Source organism: Rissa tridactyla, chromosome Z (assembly GCF_028500815.1).
Source record: "Rissa tridactyla isolate bRisTri1 chromosome Z, bRisTri1.patW.cur.20221130, whole genome shotgun sequence".
In the NCBI taxonomy this organism is placed as follows: Eukaryota; Metazoa; Chordata; class Aves; order Charadriiformes; family Laridae; genus Rissa; species Rissa tridactyla.
In genome coordinates, this window is record NC_071497.1 from 7,689,680 (window position 1) to 7,706,387 (window position 16,708).

The 16,708-nt window shown below is 38.3% G+C and overlaps 1 protein-coding gene across 2 annotated transcripts in view; it reads left to right on the forward strand.

Moving 5' to 3' along the window:
• EDIL3 (EGF like repeats and discoidin domains 3) overlaps positions 1-16,708 on the forward strand; it is a 272,169-nt gene that overhangs the window by 185,511 nt on the left and 69,950 nt on the right. For both annotated transcript variants that reach the window (XM_054186858.1, XM_054186859.1), the window contains one exon: positions 5,975-6,156. In XM_054186858.1, the coding sequence (XP_054042833.1) occupies positions 5,975-6,156 (182 nt within the window). The remainder of the gene's footprint in view (positions 1-5,974; positions 6,157-16,708) is intronic.

Genomic DNA, 16,708 nt, shown 5'->3' on the forward strand with positions numbered 1-16,708 from the left:
GAACAAGAAGAAATAAGTGGCTGAAGCCTAAATGGCTGAAGCATGGTGGGGAGTTTATACATGTATCAGCATAATGACTGCAATATCAGAGGTCATCTGTAGTCCCATTGTGAACTGGTGAAGTTGGCAAGTGAGGACTATCATGTCACTAAAACCATGAGAGGGTCCATTGACAACTCTAGCAGGAAGGGAAGCTGCGTCTCCCACACATCCCTTTGCAAAAGTACTTTACATAGTATTTATAAAGAGAGGATTTTAGCATTTTCATGTCATGGTTGTGAAAAAACAAGCCCGACAAGAACATTGTTTCATACTTTGCATATGGATGGGCACTTTAACAGCAGACTTCTGAACGATTGTCCATATCCGTCTAACCAGCTCCTATAAAACCAAATTAATTGAAGAGAGCTATCCTTGACAGAACAAGCTGGGCAAGAATGTGTGGGTGGCAGGAGACACAAGAAGAGGAAATAGGAGGCTGAAGCCTCGATTACATTTTGGGGAGCAGCATTAATTACTGCAACATCAGAGGTCATCTGTAATCCCATTGTCAGGGTTTGCGTTCAGCACAATTACCGTGCCATGCTAAGCACAGCCAGAGTAATCTCATTCCAGAAAATGAGGTGCTTGGAGAAAAGCAGGATTGCAGATGTCTAAAGCAGATTTGTTTTCTACTTGCCTTCAATTTTGCATCTGTTTGTTTTGATGATGTTAGCGAGAGACAAACCAACAGAGGAAATGAAAGCTATATATTCATGCTACAAAATCAGGCATGTTTCATCGTCAATAACAAGAAATCTTTTTCATCTGTTTTCAGAGGTATAATCCTCACATTTTCAAGGAATTTTTAAACCATTTGGAGGTTTTTCTTAATTTGTGGACTGACATAAACGTAGAAGTCCAAATTAAATATACCCAAGTAACATGTTTACCCAGTGCTTTCTGCTTATTGTCTCCTACTGTAGTAATCGTTATTTTAAAATGGTTTGTCTTTCCCTGTTAAGAGAGGGAATCAGTGACATATTTCTCTATTGTAATTTACCTCTGAAGAGATATCAATGTAAGACACAGTAAGCTGTCATCTTCTTCTATTTCCTTGTGCACATATATTTTTGTTCAACTGGAGGGATTTATTGTTGTAAGAGATAAGGGTGGAAATGCAGAACTCACCTATTGTCTGAGGAGCTATTTGATCCCCATACCCTTGGTCTACAAGTGAAATCTGGACAAACGGTCACTTGCTCTGTGGTGCAAAATGGTACGTAAAGTTTCAGATCTAGTTAAGTGTGTGATTGTAAAAGAAGCTTTCAAGTCAGTTTTATAACCATGCCATCTTCACGTGGGTTGGTGGGGATTCTTAGGAGAACTGAAGAGATATAAATGAATCCTTCACTTTTCATGTGTTGTTGACTTTTACCATCCTTCACTGGATCCATTCACAGTCACGTAGCTTATTGGTACACCTTTGCATTCTGTCATCTTCATGGACAATGGGGCATTGTGGGAATACTGTTTGATGAGAAAAAGAGAGGAGTCAATACGGTTTGATTTAGTGCATACCAATTGTCACTGTAGGATTAAAAAAAATATTGCTTGAGTTAGTATTTTGTTATTTAATGACACTAAAATAACAGCTCCAGATGACAAAATCTTCCTTGTGAATCTGTATCATGAACCTGTCAAGCAGCTTCTTAATTGCTGTTCTTTTTTTTTTTTTTACTTCGTTGCATCAAGCTGATTGCCATACCCCAATGTGTCAGCATTAACTAATAAAAACGGTTTTCTATTTAACAGCTAACATTGACCAGACTGAATTGTACAGCATCACTGTGGTGATATTATTACTCCCTTGGAGACTGCAGTTTCCCAAGCTGTCATGATTTTTGTTAAATGAACTGTGGATTTAATAGAAGCAGATGTATAACAACAAAATATAATGCAGCTTGCACTTGTTCTGCAGAATATGCATCTCAGTTTTATTTAAAAGACAATCTCCAAAAGCAGCATTTGCTTGTTTCCTTCATTGGCAGTAGTCAAAGGCATATCACAGCCCTTGAGCACTGAAAGAAATAATTGATATCTTAACTTGAAGGAAAGTATTGTTTGTGTCTTAAATTGAATATCTTATGCAGAAGCTAGTCTATAACCAGTCTTTTACTGATATAACATGTTTGATGGAACCAGAGGTAGGTTATTTAGCTGAGAGTTTTCAGGCAAAGTAAATTTCTTGGTAATTCAGAGAGTAATAGCCCCATTACAGCTTTTGTAAGGAGAAAGCATGATTCAAAAATCTATTGGAGTATTTGGAAGAAATTAATGAGCATATGGCTAAGGGAAGTCCATTTGCTGTGTGGTATTTGACTATCCAAAAGTGTGTTCAACTATTTCTTTTCAACTGATGAAAGAAAGTAAATTGAAAGGTTTTCTTGTAGAATAATGTCTGATTAAAAATATAGACCTAAGTGTGCGTAAATGGGCAGTTTTAACAGTGGAAGGAGCTTACAGTGGAGTCGTACCAAAACCTCTGCTGAAGTCCTGGCTGTTCAGAAAATAAGACAGATAACAAAATGTTCTGATAATTTAATAACTCTACTTAACATTATTAAAATGGATGAAGGATTTTTAAAAATATCTTGAAACGCAGATTGACCTGGCTATGAAACAGAAGGACAAATTCAATATGGTCAAGTTCCAGGTGAGACTAGTCAAAAAAAACCGACCCATGATCCACGTGGAGGTATCTTAAGTCTCAGAAGAGATAGCCTTGGGTGGGCTTCCTCAAGACCCATCTGCCAGGCCTGTGCCTAGGAAATTTCTCAACTCATCAGCACTGCTGTGGTCAGAGTTGTGTCACATTGCAAGTTCTGTGGTTTGGACCTGCAAGCACGTCTTGAATTAGGGTTAAGCTTTAGCTTAAACCAGTCTTCACACCTCATGAGAATGATTTGATGTCCTCAGGGTTGTGAAAAAAGATGGTCCTCTAAAGACACATCTTAGTGCTGTGTACATATATATTACATTGTAAAGCTAATATTGTTTAGAAATTATTATCCAGTCTCATATTTCCTATGCATCTCATGTTCGAGCTCAACACCGAAGTAGAAAGTATCTCTAATGCGGTAGTTTATATTTATAGGAGTGGTAAATTTTGTGTTTAAATCACATTGAAAAACTGACAAACATGACAAACCAAGACTGGAACTGCAATTAAAACAAGAACTTTGTACAATGAAGTACGTATTCCCTGAAGGTAGAGATTTGCTTTGGATTTGAGGAATAATTCTCCTAAACCTAAGGAAGGTAAACACTTCTGACCATATATGGTCATAGCTGACAAAGTAGAGTTAAGCGCTGTACTTGGCAATTTAACTGCCTTCAATTTAAACAGGAAAATTCATCTCTCTCTTGTAAGGAATTCACACATATTTCAATCACCATTTAATGCATCTCAACCACGAGAACTAACATGCCTTCAAATCAAAACTTTACACAAAGTTCTGCACCTTAAACAGAGGCTGATAGACAAAATAAAGGACATCCACATCTCTTCCCAGTCTGCCAAAGCTGGAATGTCTATAGCAGATCAAAGGCCTTGGCATCAAATACATGTTCTTATTTTGAAAATTATGTGCTGAAGCCAAATACCCTTATTCTGAGCCCCACTCAAAACTGGCTGTAAGACACGCTGGGGCCGTGTCCTTACGCATGCGTTTTTTCTGTTAGGTCACTGAATAACGCTAGCAGGGCGGGCTGGTGTCCTCACCCCTGCACTCCTCACCGTGAGAGGAGAATATATATGCAGAATATAGCTGTGTGCTCCATATCCATATTAAAACACCTGCCATGCCTCCATTTTCAGCTCCTCTTGGAAACCGCTCTTCTGTGTTCTCACGTCTCTGTTTTTAGCAACCTATACCAGCTGTTAGGGCTGGTTAATTTCATGATAAAGCTGGAATCAGTCCTGTATGTACACATGTGTGTTTGTGAGTTACACATACGTATAGACACACCTGCGTGCAGTTTCTTTCCCATTATGAAATGACAGATATTTCAATAAATTAACATAAGAAACTTTTGAAAAGATGCAATTTTCTTAGGAAAGTAGAGTAGTTTACCTGACTTGCAAACAGATGTGGCAGTTTGTACACCAAAGGAGTTTATTCTGATCAGATTAAAAGATTTCAGAAACAGAGCTAAGATCTGAATGGGTCTTTCAATTTTTAAGTGACATATGATAACTCAATGTAAAATGACACTTTTCCAACATACACGGGTTTTTTGGATACATCCTATATTGTGCCTGCCTATGCTGGTGACAAAGAATTTGTTTTCTTCCGGCACTGCTATGCATCTGGCACAGCAGCAGGAGAGCGATGCATTTTGTGCGGCACAAACAGAGTTATTAGTCAAGTGCTGAACGCACGGACTTTCTTTTTGGGTGATACATGACACAGAAAAGTAGAACTAGGACGTTAGAGTCTAGCCGAGCTTTGTGGACTGTTAAAAATGTGGATGAAATTATCATATGATGCAAGTCAGCCACTAATTTCAATGGGGCCAGGATTTCACTTAAGCATATGCTGAAAGTAAACCAGGTTTTGCATTTAGGAAGTAACACATTCGGAACCCCACCTGTGTGTGGGTTTTGGTTTATCTTCTCAGGGCACAAGCATGTGCTTGCCAATGGCCCTTGCTCCATAATCAGCTTAAGACTGCAATTTCGTTTGTATTTGTCTCCATTATCAGTGACACACAATACCCAGGCGTTGTATTGCCAGTGACTCTCAGCACTGTCTCCCTGCCTCAGCTTCTGCCAAAAGGAGCAAATTGCACCGGTCACTTTTTCTTCTCTGTACCTTTAAATTAATGAGGAATTAAATTATTTGTGACTTTCTGCCCATATGGTGTAAGGATTTCACAGCAACACCATTTCGGAGTTCATTCTTGGGTACCGCTTAAGGTGAAACGCTGCCAGGCTTCTGAGAAAACCTAAAGTGTGAGTAAACATCTGCTCTACCCTGTTGTGTTCAAAACTGCTGAAGTGCAGTTGACCCACACAGCAGATCTTTCGGGCAACTGCGCAAGATCGGCTGCTACAGTAGTCCTTGCAATTAGCTTATCTTTATTCTCTGCATCAAAATTGAGAAAAAAAAAATCATATTTACTTGAAAGTGGTTGGGATTTGTCCTGGTTTGAGGTAGCAGGTAGACTGCCGATCATTTGTACATAATCAATTTTCGAAATTTTCATGGATTGCTCACAATAACCGAATTCTCTTTTTCCCATACCCAAATGGAGTAGCTTCAGAAAATAAAGTATGCAGAAATATATCGACTTTAAAAAAGATTACATTTACAAGTATTTCAGGTGTACAAATTAATGAATGATACCACACATAAAATTATGAACATTTGAATGTTACAGTTAAATATATACTTTGTGGTTTGCTGATTATATATATGAGATCATTAACTATTTTTAATGTAACTGAACAGTATCATGTGTCTAGTTTCATATTTCTAAAGATAACTGCAATAACAGTATGTAGTGTATTGGCTAAATGCTAAGCTCTATGGCAAAAGCAGCAATATGGAATTCTCAGTAATTACAGAATTTTAAATTTGCTTTTAGCAATTTCAACATTTGAATCTAAGGATCGTTTTCTTTCATTGTATCTGTAAAACCCAAATTCACAACTCTTCAGGTAGAATGAGCTAAAAGAAATTGAAAACTTAATGTATTTCATTATTTTTGCAATGGGAATAGTTATTTACAAGCAATATTTTTGTAGGGGTTTATTTATTTATTTTTGCAAAAAGAAGATGCTACTCAAGTGCTTTAAATCTCTTATAATAACTTATTTGATGTGACATTTGGGATCTATTTGTATGCTATTTGTAATTACAGCCACTTGGGACTCAGAAGAGTTGATCATTTCAGTTGCAATAATTTCTTTCCTTGTTTCTATTTGCAGGATGCTCTGGCCCACTAGGGATAGAAGGTGGAATTGTGTCAAACCAGCAAATTACTGCGTCATCCACTCATCGAGCTCTTTTTGGACTCCAGAAATGGTATCCATACTATGCACGACTTAATAAGAAGGGTCTTGTGAATGCTTGGACTGCTGCAGAAAATGACAGATGGCCATGGATTCAGGTAACAGATGGAGCTGAGGAGGAAAAAAATCTTCTTGATTCAATTGCCAGACTCACTTAAGAAACTGATGAAGACAAGTGGTAAACTAATAGCTAGATTCTTATTCACTGTCAGAAATGTAGCCTAGACTAAAAGGGACTATTTAGTTGCAAAACACTAATAATCTTGACTTTGCAAATGCACAAATCTTTTTATTTAAAAAACGTGTGCATATGTTCCGTTGTAGCTTCAAACCATGGAAGCAAATTTATAAAGACTCTTTACAAGGAACCTGCTTTCCGCATATGTTACATATGCTCGTTAGGTCCTTAGTAGCATTTCACAGCGCTATCTCAAGGTGGAGATACTTTCACACATGCAGCCTTCCTTGGCCATTGTTCTAGCGTGCTTTAATGTGGTTTTGGCCATACCAGAGCCTGCAGGAATAGTTTGTCCTCTATGCCAAGCTGCTCTGGGCACACAGGTTAAGCATTGTGTGCATCATGTTGGAAGTAACAAGAACTGTTTTAATTAAGGTTGAAATAGCTGTTAGTTCAACCACATCCATGGGGCTGAAAATACACATTCTTTTCATTTCCACTCGAGGATGTTATCGCTAGAATGATTCAAATGGCAGTGCCCTTTTTGTGGACTGAATTTCTCTGGGCCCAGCAAATGACTTCAGTAAAAGTCATAAAGCAGTGAATATGAAGTCCTGTGGCTGTATTTTAATGACGATAATGATTATCTAGTGATTTCTGTAGCTATTTACTTTTATTATCTAGTGATTCCTGTAGTTATTTATGTTTATGGTGTTTTCCTTTCATGATGCGTGAATTGGGCTAAGCCATGGCATTTTCAGCTGCTAGTTAATAAAGGTGGTGTTAGATATTTATGGGAAAACCTTTTGCACTAATCAGTTTAGTTAATATGTGAAGAAGGTGCTTCCCTCCCAGTGAACCCACCACAGGAGCAGCAATAGATGGTACTTGAGCGTCTTGTCTACCAGCCCTAAGTTGAACTGTGCCTACATCCCTTTAGTGTGTCAGACACACTCTTCTTGAAGTTACCCTCATGTACATGGCATAATTTTTGTTAAAATGCAGGTTTTTGTACTGACTACTATATGCGATTTTTCTGTGTGGTTCCCAGATATTTGGGGAAAAAGCATACAGGATTACCTGTTCATTTTTCTTGCCTGGAGAGCAGGCACAAGGCGCTGTTTGATGAAGTTTTCTGAAACTGGTGTGGTGAGAGTGCTGGATTTTGTCAGTTCTGAAAAATGAAGCCGGTGCTACTGTTTGTTATTCACTACAGAGTGAAAACACAAAGACCCTTCAATGCATCTTAAGTCAGTTTTCTTCCGTAAAGACCAGAGGGGTTAGGAAGTCTGTAAAATTTATACATTGAAAAAGAACTGGAAAGAATAACGCTAAGGGACTCGAGCAGAATTATTTTCACAGGAGTAGAAAACTAATGTAACTTTAATGGATAATGAAAAAGTCGGTGTTACAGTAGCTTTTAGGCTGCTTTAGGGTGTGGGCTTTATTAAATGAGCTGGAGAAGAAAATCCAAATCATTCAGCACTGGCCCCCTAGACATGTCTTTAGTAGGAGATGAACTGGACAGGGATGGCTGATGGTCTGTCGCTTCCATGTTTCCACTCGTCAAAGCCACCACCCACGGTGGAGGTGGCTGTCAGGCAGCTGTGCAGGTTTCTACCCAGACCGGAGCTATGTGTGCCTGGGACTTTGCTCCCAGGGAAGTCTTCCCTTTGCTCTTATCTGGAAGGAATATTGGTCTAATGGAGAAAATGTGTCTAAAATCTCAGCCCAAGCTATCAGGTTTGAACAATTTGTTCTTTTTTGGAGTTAATGACCTAATCTAGGTATTGACAATCCCATGCAGGGTTTTCTCTAATTTTAAAAGCCAGAGTATGTAAGGACTTTTTAGAAGCTAGTTACTTTATAGGATTAATGTGTACTAAGCACATAGCATTCTTCTCTTTTTCTTCTCATTTTTCTTTAAAAATTAACTTTGGTCTATAATTTTCACACAACTTGCCAAGTACTTTGTTTTCCTCTTCAGTTCAGAGTAAAGCTTTGTAATTTAAAAACAGAAGTTTAAATCTTGAGAGAAATTCTTTTTTCCCCCCCTTTCCTGAAGACTTTTCTCCTTAAAACACCTGGAACAGAAAATCTAAATTTGTCATGGAGATGATATTTTTAGAGAAAAAGTGCTTTTTAGGCTTCTGCAGAAACCCTGTTTTGATTTGGCAAGGATACAGACCTCCACAAACTCCCATTTTATGCACTGCGTAGTAGTTCTTTACATGAGAGCACTGTCTTGTTCCTCAAGCATGAAATACACCCTAAGAGGCAGACACTGCCTGACCCTTACATGGGTGAACAGTTTCTGTTGAGAGAAGAGGAGAAGCAGAAATCCCATATCTTACTTTTGCACAGCTTCTGTAATGGCCTGGGAGATACTTCGCAAGCATTTGTGGAAGGTTACAAAAAGTCAGCCCACTCTGATTTGTGCTAAGTTTCTGGCCACCTTCCTTCTGGTCTTGTGGGAGAAATGCTCCCTCTAACAATGACCTACTCTTAATTTTTTACTTTCTTTGTCATATCTTCAGCTTCTTCCCAGACGCTCATGTGAGGGGTCTGTATATGGGACATTTTCCATGCTGGTCTGAGTGACAAAGCAGCTGGTCCAGAAGGTGGCTCCTGAAAAACTGTGAATGTTTGGCAAAGATTAAGGGGAAATTTACGAAGCCAGAAACTCCATTTTTAGGAAATGCAAATTAACGTTTTGTGCAGTGAACCTGAAGCAGTAGCCTGCTACCCTCTTAGAGTTTCTAATGCTAGATAAAATCTAAAGGAAGCTGTATATAACAGGCAAGTCCCCCAAAGTATAAGTTTGTACAGGCCTGCAGCTATTTTTGCCTTCTTCCATCACTATCAGTTTTCTTTGTCATTTAATTTCTTTATTTATATGCAGCTTGGCAAATGAAAGGTTTGAGTGCTTTGCTTATAAGTCACTTGCAATGAGTGCAGAGTTTTTTTCTCTAATCTTTCAGGTGTCTGACACACATGAACTAATTAGTATGCAATTTCATTTTCCTGCATTCTCCCAATGAACAGAAAATTGAAATTGCCATTTCAAATTTACACTCTCAGCATGTAATTAGTAATGGCACTACAATGCTCGTAATTGGCTTGTGATTTAAAGGGTCAGTGACCATGTTTTTGAAAGCAAATTAAAGTCAGAGTAAGTCATATCTCCCTTTTAAAGTTCTGCTGACCTCTGTTTCTCCTCATAGTTGGCTGTGACAAGATAGTACCTGTGTATTCTGCTTGCCGCTTTACTAGTGACACTAACTTTCAATGTCTCCAAATACAATGAGAAAAAATCCCACACTTCTATTTTTCATTATTTGTTCATGAAATATAACCAAAATGGTCACTTTACCTGTTCCGGTAACAAGTCTTTTTTGTCAAAACTCTTTTTGGGAGAGCCCTGATTTCTCTTTTCCCTTTTGTCCTTGTGCATTCATGGCTGTGATATATGCTGTTACTTTTTTTTCTCATTCCACTTCATCTCTAGTCTTTCCTTGCACGTATCTATGTTTTTATATTCATAGGTATTTTCTTTTAAGGCAGTATGGATCAGAATAGAGATGGCCGTGAACAAGGTTATTACTTCAATTCTCTCTTTACCATATCCAAAGCCATAATAACTGTTAATCTCTAATATGAACCTGTTTGCAGGACCTTCTAAATGTTACTCCTCTCTAGTGATTTCTAACATAGGGACCCATGCCTATACCCTTAGATATTTCTTCTTCACTTTCAATCTCACTACCCAAGCCTAATATTTCTTAACTAATTTTTCCTCTATTTGTGGCTTTTTTCCCTTTCCTTCTATAAAATATTATCCTTTTTTTATACCACTGCAGTTATTATTCCTGTAATACACAGACTTCAGCCATGGTGGATATGCCAAAAAAATGCATAAAGCGGAATGTCATGAGGAACACAAGGTAGAATAATTTGGCATAACTAACAATGTAAGGACTGGTTTACAGTACCAAAATCTAAATCATGCCATTAAATGTATCAGTACCTTTGGCAGGAGGGTGTTCTCACAGGGACGAGAGAGCAAGGTCGGTGAATATTGTCCTGCAATAAAATAGTCTTCTCTCTTTAGACTTTTAGAGTGGGTGCAGTCTTTTTGTTCTGCAAATAATACAAGCGCAATGGGTTCTCAGTCCACAGATGAACCACCCTAAATGTTTACTTGCCCAATAACACTAAGACTCGTACCACCTACATCAGGGAGCCTGGAGTGGAGGAGGAGCTCACAGCAGAACTTCCGGGGCTCCTGCCACAGCATTGCAGGGCAGGCAGGGCTGGGTTGGGTGGTCACTGCACCAAGAACCCCTAAGAATATCAACCTCAGAAATGCATGACAGTCTCAGAGCAAAGTAGGAAGGTGGGTAAAGGCATAGAAGGGTAAAAGGTATCAGGTTTAAGGCTAGACAGCAAAAATCTGTGTGTGCAGTGAAGTCTGGTAGGAAGCAAAGACAGGTACTGTTAGCAGAAATGATATTTCAAGTCAGGAGGGGTCCGGGAATGTTTTGATTAGGAAAGGATGGGGTAAATTTTATTTTCTGGTTCTGTCCGTGGCCAGTCAATTAAGCAAGGAGTGGAAAAGATCAGCGCCTGCTGGTTCCTATGCAGTTGCTGCTGTTGCACCATGACTGAGCTATCACATCTGATAACAAGGGATCCCTTAATTTCTGCATATCTCCTGAGTGTAATTGTGAAGAGGATCCCTGTAAGGAATGTGCCTGATGATGCAATGATTTGAGTGGTCTACAAGAGACTACCTGCTCTTTTTAAACTGCGTTGTGGTCTATTAGACAAGGATTTTTTTTGCAAGGTCAGTATTAATCCACAGCTACCAAAAGCAGATTTGGGCATACCTTACATCTGGACAATATTAAGAAAATAAACTAATTACTGTGTATCATACCACTGTGTAGGAACTATGATTGAAGACCTTAACTGCTGCTGGAAACTGTTGTATACAAATGTAGGTTATTAAATAGAAAAATAAAAAATTTGTTTTGTTATTCCTTGCTAAAATAAGCAGGAATTGTTTCTCCAGAGACCTCAGTATGTTTCCCAATTGGCTTTTAAATAAAATATTGAAATATTTTATTTTATTATTGTGAGAAGAAGAATGATTCATTTGCAAAGCAGCTGGACTGCTAAGTTTCGTTGCAGAATCAAAAAACGGGAAATAAAGTTGGTTCAGGTTGAATAGTTAGCTTTTTCCCCCTAGTTTTTATTGCATACAAAATATAAAAAATATTATCCAATTAAATATCCAGCCCCCCGTTACCTTTACCTTCTCAGTTCATCTGTTTTAAATAATACATTTTTTTCCTTTTTTAATAACTTTGAACAGTTCTAAAAAAAATTTCTTCACTATATTTCTTGAAGCTCCAAGTAAACATTCTCCCTTTAGAAACTCTTAATAAAAAAGGTGACCTGCGGTGGAAAAGAATCTACCCCAGCAGATTCCAGGTAAAATTTTCCCAGGCTTCTGTGTAATTTAGAATTGTAAGGTCAACTAGATCCAGTTAGAGCTAAAAAATCTGTTTCCTATAAAGCTTGCTCCCACAGCAGAAACAGAGTGATTAATTAGGGACCAATACATTGGTCCCTAGGTCTGGTGCCTTGGAGGGTGTGCGCAGAGCCAGCGTGCCGCACGGGTGATGGCCGTGTTCACCCAGAGGAAATGGAGCACTAGAGTCTTCCTTAAGTATTGCCCACACACAGCATTCGCTAAAAATATATCTGAGGACTAAAGAGTGTGTTGATGTGTTCTTGGATATGATTTTCCTGTTAAGATAGTTTGAAATCAGTGGGGTGAGACAAGAATTGTGCAGCACAATGATTAAGACACTTGTTTGAGACAATCAAAATTCTAGTTTCTACTGCAGAAGCCATGTTGGTTGTTTATTTAGTGATTACTGAGAAGGTGTTTTGGGAGGGTTTTAATCCTAAATATAATGGAATATTGTTTCTGGTAGGTAGAATATATGTTTTTATTTGTGGCTTAATTTAGTTTTTACATAAGTGTCTCCCACACCAGCTGTGCTTTCAATCCCATCTCTGGTTCTCAGACTCACATTTTGTGGGCTTGCAGTCCCTAATACTGGGATAGTTAATTGTGTGTCTGTGAATCTCACAAACTTAATCATAAATACTGTGACAAACCAAAAATATACTTATAATAAAGACTTTCTAAGTTGCATCATTCCCCAAGCAGGAATCAATAAAGTGTTGGGATTTCTTCTCCAAGAAAGGCAAGGAAAAAAAAAAATAGCAGCTTCCACATCAAGAAGTTCCAAAGAGCAAGTATACACCAGGTGACAGCTATTTGCTAATAAAATGTTAAAACCCAAAATACACAGAGGTCTTGCAGAACATTCATTCAAACATCTGTTAGTAAGAGCTCTAAGCAAACTACCATCTGTCAAACCATTCATTTTGTCAAAGTTCATTTCCTCATTCATGAGTACTGTTGTATCAGCTTCCAAAAATACCTGTCATCATAGATTAAATATTTAATATTACTTAATATAGCTCTCAGCTTAGTATAATGTGGCCAAGTGAACCTTATGAAATACCATCTCAGAGTCATCGTGTAAGGTGACTCGAACCATATAGGAAGACTTAATCTGCTAAATTAAATGCTGAAAAAACTGTTAAAGCTCTGCATTTTTTTGTCAGTAATCCATAATTTGACTTAATATCATAGTGGGATTTCCTTGGGGGATATTGATGAGTGGCAGCAAGAACCTGAAAGCCCTTGGCAGGGGAGAAGAGAAACTAGTAACAAAAGTGTAGTTTCTCTCAAAACTACCCCACGTAGGACCTTTGCACTGCAGGAATTAGGAGAGATCATCAGCTGGTCAAAGTCTGCCATAAGTTCACTGACTTCATTGAACTCAATATCAATGTCAGCTAGCTACAGATCTCCCTCAATAACTATACATTTAGCTTACAAGATAAAGATATAATTTGTGCACTCAAAACAGACAAGAAAGCAAAAGGACTTGGAGCCTACTTCTTAGTGTAATCATCCGGATACTCCCTTGTGTCCTGTAACTTGGTATCTGTTTGATATCATCTCATACCTCCTACTTTCATTCTTTGTAGACAGAAACACCCCCACACAGACATATTCAAATAACTTTTGATTGAGATTTTGGGTACACAAAAGCAGTGAGTTCAGAGTTATCATCCCCATGGCAACAGAAACTTGATGCTGTTATAAACACTATCCATAACATGCTCTGTCAGCCTGCATGCCAGCTTTCCTTAATTACTCCATGAAATATAACTGAACGGCTGAAGTAACAGTGCTTTTAAATGCATTGTTTCATGCATCTGTAATACCATCTATTTTGACTTAGCGGTTTTTCACGTTTATCATCCTATATTAAAGTATTCAAGGCAGCAAGTGGTGACACACTAAAATGAGCAAAAGCGTGCCCATCTGGTTTCTTGCGCCAATAATATGTTGCATGTGGACATGCCCCAGCACCTATGTGGTGGCTCGACAACTATGATGGAATGATTGTGGGCATCATAGTCCTCCTGCGGGAAGGACAGCATCTAAATCTGTAAGATGATACTATGCTGATGTGTGGTAGTCAAACAAGTCATATTTTATCTTGTAAACACTTTCAAAACCAGCAAAGCAAATGGTCCTCACTTATAGTTACTGTTCTGCTAGGCTCACCTTCTAGAAAAAAGCTCTTTCAAGTTACTTCATCACAGCTAACATTCAGGAAACAAACTTCAAGACAAAGTAAAATAACATGCCAACATATTAAGATATTATTTTTTTTTGCATGGTACAGAGGCATGTATATACACTTACCTCTGTGTTGATGTCCCCAGAGCAAGACATATATGCTGAGTTCGTGTGTGTATAGGTAGGTCACAGATGTGCAGAGCAATCTGCAGGGTGAAAATAGAGGCAAAGCCTTGGTACAGCTCTAACTGTGGAGAAGCAAGCATGTGGTCCCTGGCTGCACCTGCGTATTTCTCTCCAATTTTACAGCTGGTGGGGAAAAGTTACAGGAAACAAACAGCACCATGGTACTACAGCAGAAAAAAAGGGCTAAAGTAAACTCATAGTCCTTGACCTCCCCTGGAAATGATGACGTGCGCTTGTCATCTCAAAGACTTTCTAATTTCAGTGGAACATCAATTCTGTGGACTGAAAAATAGGAGCGCATTTTACTCTTGCACTCTTAAAACCTTCTTATTCCACGAGTGGTTAAGATAAAGAGACGTAGTTCAAGTCTTGCGTCTTTCAGTGAGACTTTTCAGATTTTGAGGAGACTTTTTTTTGTGTATTGCAAAACCAAGCAACTTTTAATGTGTTTAATCTAATCTATTGCCTGTCAACTTTTGTAGAGGGAAAAAGTATTTTGAGTAAAAATGAAGAGATAATTAAAATGACTGGAAATTCTTACAGAGGGGTAACTTCTTGTGTGTATGTGTCATTTTTTTTTCCCTATTGATTAATTTCAAAAGATAATGAAAAACATATTACGAGTGTGTTTGTTGTGATTCAGCCAATTTTCAGATAATTTCTTAAGGTTCTGGAGAGATTAATCATTTAAGCCACCTTTTTATTTTCTGTAATAGCATCTGTGGGTGGAGAAATCATTCGAGCAGCATAGTCTTTTCAGCAGTCACAAAGCCATCTGTCCCCAGTGTGCTTACTAATCTACCTCTTTACTCCACTTGTGTCCACCTCAAACCTTGGCCTCTCTCCCTACACAACCAGTCTCATAGCAACCAACAGATTATTCACAAAAAGATGACAATATGTGGGAAGGATTGCTTTCACATACTCCTGTTTTACCATTTGTCTTTCTCCCACAAATTTTGTCACAACATGAACACAGTCTAACAGTTGCCCTAATTATCGGCAGCATTACCAGATCAGTCAAAAGTCCTAGTTACAGCTGGAACTTTAATGTGCTTTGGGTTCTGTATAAACTGACAACTAATTAGACTCTGAGCTTACTAGACAAGGTATTTGCAGGTACACGGGAAGCGCAAAAGAGTGGTATGGTCAGTGCAATAGGCAGCATAAAGCCAGCTGTGGCTTCCAGGCTCATTGGAAAAGAAAGTTTTATGGAGGTATACGATGATTAGGATTGTCTCGACCAAGGAATAACAGGGGTAAAGATGTGTATTTTATGGCCTGTATTTCTTTGCTGATCTGCATTTCATTACTGGCTGAGGAAGGGTAGCTAAATTGGACTCGATGATCCCAGGGGTCTTTTCCAACCTAAATGATTCTGTGATTCTATGAAATGATTCTAAAGTGTGATAGCATGAGAAGTGGCTACTCATGGGGAGTCTGCAAACACAGGTATACTGTGTTGCTTGTTCCTCGTGTATTCATTGCAAAAAATCCAGATCTGGTTTGAATTGTGGGATTCGATTGTGGCTGACATAGCCAAGATTGCACAGGAAAGGATGTTTGGCCATTGCACAACCCATGATGATCATGTCCTGTGGAATGATTCTTCAGGTAAACTTTTCTCCTTCCTTTACAGTCATAATGAGTTTAATTTCTGGAGATAACGTGCATAAAAAGAAAGACAAGGAAGGGAACTATGGTTAAGAAGTGCTCTTGCACACATTTGAGCACCATTTGATAGCACTGTTACCACTTACTGGATTTATTCAGGTGGAGGAACTGAGTATCTCTAGTTTCTGTGTGTTAAAATAAGCTGGGAATGTACCATGCATGCACAAAACCCCAGTAAGGATTTCACAGTGCAAGGGAAGTCTAACCTCCTGCGTGCACCCTGCTATTTCAGTTTTTGCTTCTTTCAGTGGATGAGTTTAATCACAGGTTCAGGTTAATATTCAAAGCTAATGAAGATAATTTCTTCATCGGACAACTGACTTGTCATTTTCTAGCATATTTCCTTCTTCCTTAACATTTCTTGGTCTGAAAAGATACATAGGACCTAGACAAAGCCCACTGAAGTCAGAATGGGAATTCTTCCCAGTTGTCCTTGTTGGACTTCAAGGCAGATCATATTATTTATCAGAGTTTTTAATAGACTGCAACTACCAAAATGCCTTAAAAACAAATGGAAATGATGCAATGGAAAGTGCCTCTGATATTTGCAGTAGGCACATTAAGAATTTTCCCTGAATATATTTTCATGATGATTTTAATACACCTTTTCAGTTCTATTCCCTAGAGGAATAGAAGTAAAGAGGAGGGCTTTCATGTAGGATTAAAAGAAAAGTGCATGTTTGTTTCTGTGACCTTAGTCTATCATCCTATCTTCTAATGTCTACAAGCTATTGATCAAAGTTATTTTACCAGTGGAAATACATATAGCTATTTCCTCTGACATTTTTATTTACACTGTCTTTGACTGGTACTTTAAGAAGTATTCTAGACATTTTGGGGAAGTTCTTTCTGGGAGGCATTAGCATGCCAAAGA